Below are 6,225 nucleotides of genomic sequence, written 5' to 3'. Positions count from 1 at the left end.
CGCCACCCGCTCCCGGCACCGCTGCGGTCCCTGGTGGCGGTCACAGCGGCCACAAGGCGCTGCTGGGATGGGGTTTTGTATAGAGTTCAATATCTTTTGTCCCTTATTAATTCCCTTTTCCTTTCCCCTGTTTTTTTTTTTCATTAAATTTGTTACAGTCTTAACTTCCAACCTCGTGCAAAGCATCTTTTTCTCTATTCTCTTTTTTTTTTTAATCGTCCCCTGGGAGGGCAGGGGACAACAGAGAATCCTGCTCTCTGAGCCTTAAACGGAGACACCCTCATGAATGAAAATAGCAAGGTTTGGTAATGGTTTTGCATCTACTTTGCCACAGCTGAAATCACGTTCTAAAACTCAGTCATATCCACCCTCAGCTTTCTCTTCTCCAAACTGAAGACTCTACTTTTAGACTCCCCTTGTAAGGCAACTCCTCCATGTGCTTGTTCAGTTTAGGTTGCCTTGCTCTGGATTTTCTTTAAACTCACTATATCCTTCCTGACAACAGTGGTCTGCAGTAATACAGTGAGAAACCTCCCACTGGCGTGCCATTCCATCCTTCAAACAGCCAAAGGAAAGGCTTTGGTTCACTCACAGATGGTTCAAAAAGATGCCGCAAAAAAAAGAAAATAGTTTGTCTTGGCAATCTGGAAGCGGTCGCTGGCCCAGCAAAACAGAGAAAACAGAACTGTGTGTGCAGTGTCTCTGCAATGGCTGCGCATTACAGTGAAATGGGCTGGGGTCCATCTTGCTTTGAGATTTAAGGAGTGTAATATAACACCAAATATGACTTTGGAAAAAGATCTGTGAAGAAAACTGTTCAACTGTTCATCTTGTACATTACTATTTCCTTAAATCTTTATATTTTGTTTAATAATGATTTTTATATGTAGATATTAACTCCTCCATCCACTGAGGAACCTGTTTTGTGGGTGCTGCTAGTATTCCTATCTGTAGATTATTTTATTTTGAAAAGAGCTTTGCTCCATTCAGACACCTTAAAGAAGTATTCAGATCTTCCCAAGCAGACAGCGGTTTTACAAGGAGGTTTGGGACACTCCTGGGAGCAGAGATCCTGTTGTAAATCCAGTATATAACAAGTTGTACATCACATTATTTGCTATAGACAGATGTGGTTTTCAGTTTTTCCTCTTGGCAGTTTTAAGTTCGCCACTTGCACTCCCTGTCCTCCAAAACCCCGGCTGAATGCTGGAAAGCATCCCAACAGATCATCTGCTACGTGAAAAAAGAATTTCAGCTTACTGTAATTTCTTTACATCTTGCATTGAGCAAGGGATTGTTAGTGCAAGTAGCAGAAAAGAAGAACGTTCATTTTACTGTGCTCACCTTTACAGCAGCAGTTGAAAGCAGTAGAAGACTGAACCCAAAAAGCTCTCTCTAGACCAGTTTGTTATGCAGAGCTGTTCAGGTCAACACACCTGACATTTGGCTAGAAAAATTACATGTAGATATGCAAGCCTCAAATCATCAAAACCGTACCAACAGTTTAATGTATTTTTTAATCGTACAAAAGTCCCCCGCAAATTCAAACATTAACAACTGATCTACTTAATACAAAACCAATTCCTCTAGGCAAAACAGTAGAGGAATGCACCTTTCATTTTTAATTAACTACCTCACAGGCAGTTCACCCAGAGAACAATACAGAGGCACTGGATTTCAGCCTGTACCAGACCTTTCTACAAATTTCTCCCACACCGTTCTTGCCAATTCCACCAGCACCTCCTGTTCCCTCGCCCTGCCGAATCCAGTGAATCATGTTCTTAGGAAATCGGCAACCCAGACTGTCTTCCCACCCTCTCTCAGTTAATCTTCAGGCTCCACATCGCTTGGTTGGCCAGGCTCACGAACCACCTCTGAATCCTGACTGTCAGCTTCAGTAGCTGAAAGAAAAATGAAGAATAGAAAAAGGTCAGAGTTAAACACAAACAAACAAGCCAAAACCCTCAAACCCTGTAATTCAGTTTGCATTACACCTGTTACCAATCACATTTCCAGAGGTCACTTCTCAATGCAAAATGACTTCTGTCAATCCACGTTGGTTTTCAACCCAGTTACTTCACAGGTGCTTGACATCCAGAGCTGCAGCTCTCTGAACTGACACACTTCAGACAGCAGTTGGTTGTTTCAGCCATGCTTCAACATCTTTTCAATTCAAATTAGACAACTGCACACCTCTATTTCTCCTCCCTCTTATACAAAAGATTTTTCACTGGGTGATTATTGTCATATGTTTATAAGCAGTCAGATGAACAATTTTTTATTCTCATCTTCAAGACAAGAAATGAAGTTGTATTTTTTTAACCTGCATTTTCCACACGAATTTAAAATGAAACTGGCTGCTCGCTCAGGCAGCGCTAGTGGTTAATTCTCTGCGCAGCTCTACCCTCTTGTGGTCACAGGTAGCTGCAGCCAAACGAAAAACTTGCAAACAGAATCACAAATATGTCCACCTGTAGGCACAATACATGAAAGAGACCCAAAAGAGAAGGGCACAAAGACTTCACTTAGGCCAGAAATTTTAAATCCTGTAAGATTCAGTAAAATAACTTGAGGTTTGGAAGGTTCAGTCTTTTATTGACACCAATTAAAAAGCAGGATTTTCAGATGAGCAAGAAATGCCGTATTGTTCATGTTAAGCGCTTGTGTAAATTGCAAGAGTACAATAAATAATTTTTAAAATAAAGCCCCCCAGACTAGCTATTCAGAAAAATATTCTCATTTTCAGAATGGCGCTCAGTCCTGGGGCCTCCAACATCTGCATGAGATTGAGGTGCTTGTCAGCTGGAAAGCCCAAGCATGGGAGGCTGCTTTCCCTAAGTCAGTGCTGCCCAGAGCTGTACAAGCTGGCAGTCAGTCCTGGGACTTCAGGATCTCAGTCCTGGCTCCATCACAGGCATGTGTGAAACCTGAAAAACCAGCCAGAATCAGGGTTTCTTGGGGTTTCCACCTCTGTGGTTAGGTACTGAAACCAGAATGTCCCAGGGCTCATCTCATGCTTCCTTACCACGTGCTTGCTTGGTTGTCTCAGCCAACACATTCAGTGGAAGAGGAGGTGGAACGTAATGAATCCCTGGCAAAAATCTTGGTGGGATGAACTGAGGCAGAGGAGCATAGTATCGCTGATGGAAATCTCCACCTCCACCTGGAATCTGCAGAAACACATGAAGCAAAGCATCTTTCATCTGAAGACTCTCTCCAGGATTCATACGCAGTATCAAACAATTTCTGTTTCAGTATTTACCTGTGAACATTACATTTTTGGTCCATTCTGGGGCCATGCGCTGCCACACGTATTAGCACGTGCAAAGCCTGTGCATGGTGTCACACGCTGAGACTGAGAAGTACAGTGATGGTCTAGAAAAGCCATTTCCCAATCTGGCCATATCCATCCCACCAGGATCATTTATCTGGACCTCAGGCTGCTGCTGCTGCTAGCCACCCTCTTTCTCAATAACCCCTAAAATGTGACATTGAATTTCTAGGCAAGCGTAGTAAATCAAGCAGTCTCGAGGCAGATCACTCTACCGTAAAAAGAGCTGATGTATTGTACTCAATGCAGACAGAACGGCGCATGGCAGCAGGAAATCTGATCGTGTGCCCAAGTGTGGTACAAAAACTGGACACCACCAGTTTAAACCAACACGACTGACAGCACTGCAAGAAACTGGAAGTGCCCACGCACCCCATTACGAATGACGGGCAATTCAGCATCTTGTTTCTTACCATCTCTGTGTGGTTTGAAGCTCTGTGTGGGCTCTATGATGCTAAACATCATTTTTAATCTGAAACTTCTGGTAACCACAAGAGTTTTCCAATGTTTTTGAGAAACAAATTGTCTCAAAAGAGGAATACCCAACCGTGCTGATTCGCCTCCTTGTTGAAGCTGATTTTCCCGTTTCTCTATGAGGCTGTGGTGCCTTGGCCAAGCCAAGACACTCTCTCCCCATTACCTTTGTCTTGGATGGAAGAGGAACCTCCCAATGCACAACATGACCATATTAAGTGTCCAACTGCCATCATTCCAAAAGGCTGTTGCAGATGTTAGCAGGATGTGTAAGCCACAAAACACTTCACAAAATTTGGCCCCTTCCAAGTGCACAGGTTTACTCTTCTGGGTTCAGGTCAGACTGATAACATTACCATTTGCTAAGGTTTTCTTCAGCAGAATATATCAAAATGCTGCAAAGTAACTGAGAAGCATGGTAACTTTTCATGGTACCTTAACAGCAAAGAGGCAGCTAAAAGTAAAGAGAGCATTATTTCCAGAGGTAATTAAAGGACCACTACTTACTGACACACGAGCTGCATTCCCTGGCCCATGGTTGCTAGGAATGGGTCGGAAAGCTCTGTGCAGTGGTATCCCTGGAGGTGAGGGTGCTCCCTGACAGCTTGACTGATTGCTGGCAGATCCCATGGGAAATGGGTGGTAAGGGTATACCCCAGAACACCCAGGGTACACCCTCGGAGGTTCTCTCTCCAGGTATTCTGGGTTGACCACGTATTCTAGAGGAAAAGCAGGGTGAACTAGGAAAAAAAGAAGAAATAAAAGTGTCTGTGTAATCCTATGGAGTTCAGTAGAGTAGCTGCAGGGGACTGATTGCTGGCAGATCCCATGGGAAATGGGTGGTAAGGGTATACCCCAGAACACCCAGGGTACACCCTCGGAGGTTCTCTCTCCAGGTATTCTGGGTTGACCACGTATTCTAGAGGAAAAGCAGGGTGAACTAGGAAAAAAAGAAGAAATAAAAGTGTCTGTGTAATCCTATGGAGTTCAGTAGAGTAGCTGCAGGGCCAAATTCCACTCCCATGCAAGAGAATCTGACCCACTGGTTTCATGCTTAGCTCCTCATGAATGTATTTTGTGATGTTTTCCAGGAACTAAGGAAAGGTGCAGCAGTTGATGCTGTAATGCAGAATCATCTGTGTTCTTGTCTGCCTTGTAAATTGTGAAGCTGGTCAGTAAAGCATTGGCTGCAGGATCTGATCTTTTCAGTACATCAGCAAAAGCAAAACAACCTTCCTTAAGACTTTTAACTCTGGCAGAGCTTAAAACAAAAATCTACAATAGAGTTCTAACTTTAGTCCTGCCTGTCACTTAAGATCATTTACAGACAAAGGCTCAATTTTAGGGACATACACAGTCAATTTCAGATGCAGGAATTCATTACTTCCTTAGGTTTTTATCTTGTATCTGGAACTTTAGATGGCTTCCTTGAAGTCTTAAAAAAAGAGAGTGGTTATTTGAATATGAATGGGGTCTTTCTTGCCTGCACGTCCTCCTGTTGGTAGAGAAGTGGTAGAATTTGCTTTAAGATTAGGTGACTTCTGGAGTACTAGAATTATACCATTTGTACTTAACCTTTTAATTGGTCACAAAGAAGGTTAAAATATTATTAAGGGAAGGACTGACTGGCACATGTACAGTTAGCATCATCCATAAACCTAATTTTCTTCAGAAACAAAGCTAACGAGAAAGGGGAACAGCTCTTGACAGATGAGGTGGGAAATGAGTCTTTCCTCTGGGCTTCTCAGAAGAGCATTTTGTCTTGCAGGCTGCCAACTCTCCAGAGACCCAGACTAATGACTACTGCAGTCAGTAGGGATTTCCGTAAAATTACTGTAGTAAATAGTAATAGTATGAAGTTACTGTAATAAATAGTCATGAACTAGACAAGTCACATGAAAGACTCTATTAAAGGAAGCCATTTAAGAGGTGACAGACCATACAACTGTTCCACCTGCCAAATCTATGCTCTGCTCTTAAAAACCAAATGCACTTTCACGCCAAGTGATTCCAGCCAAGTTCAGTCCTTGCTACAGGAATTAAGGCCAAGAGGTCTCTTTCTTTCACAGTGCTATCATAAAATGCTTGCTTCAAGCAACTGCAGCAGTAACTTCCCCGTTTACCTGCCATCGTTCAGTTTTTTAGCTTTTTTGTTGCTGGAGGCTTATGCCTGTGAATTTACCAGCAGTGAGACAGCAGCTGGAGAAACGTGCATGAGCACCTACAGTGCACGGTGGATCAGAGTCTGGTCTCCCTCCTGAACTAATTTCCCTCTCAGAGAAAAGCCACTTGCTTCACCTTCAGCTCTGCAGCGAACAGTGAGGCTGAGCACACTGCAGAGCTGCGTGCCCCGCATTGCAGACCCTGCAAAAGGGAAAATAAATGCAGGGTTGCACATTTGACATGCAAGCCAAGTACCT

General features: G+C 43.3%; 1 protein-coding gene across 1 annotated transcript in view; it reads right to left on the bottom strand.

The window, feature by feature from the left end:
• Positions 1–1,824: 1,824 nt before the first annotated feature.
• LOC104543931 (doublesex- and mab-3-related transcription factor B1-like) overlaps positions 1,825–6,225 on the bottom strand; it is a 4,953-nt gene continuing 552 nt past the window's right edge. Inside the window, exons 3-5 of the mRNA XM_010188651.1 lie at positions 4,313–4,545; positions 3,026–3,170; positions 1,825–1,901 (exon numbers count right to left, since the gene is read on the bottom strand). Of these exons, the coding sequence (XP_010186953.1) occupies positions 1,825–1,901; positions 3,026–3,170; positions 4,313–4,545 (455 nt within the window). The remainder of the gene's footprint in view (positions 1,902–3,025; positions 3,171–4,312; positions 4,546–6,225) is intronic.

The sequence above is a fragment of the Mesitornis unicolor genome, unplaced genomic scaffold (genome assembly GCF_000695765.1).
Source record: "Mesitornis unicolor isolate BGI_N332 unplaced genomic scaffold, ASM69576v1 scaffold5227, whole genome shotgun sequence".
Taxonomy (NCBI): Eukaryota; Metazoa; Chordata; class Aves; order Mesitornithiformes; family Mesitornithidae; genus Mesitornis; species Mesitornis unicolor.
Note: the sequence above shows the minus strand (reverse complement) of the source record. Positions and strands in the feature narration are given on the sequence as shown.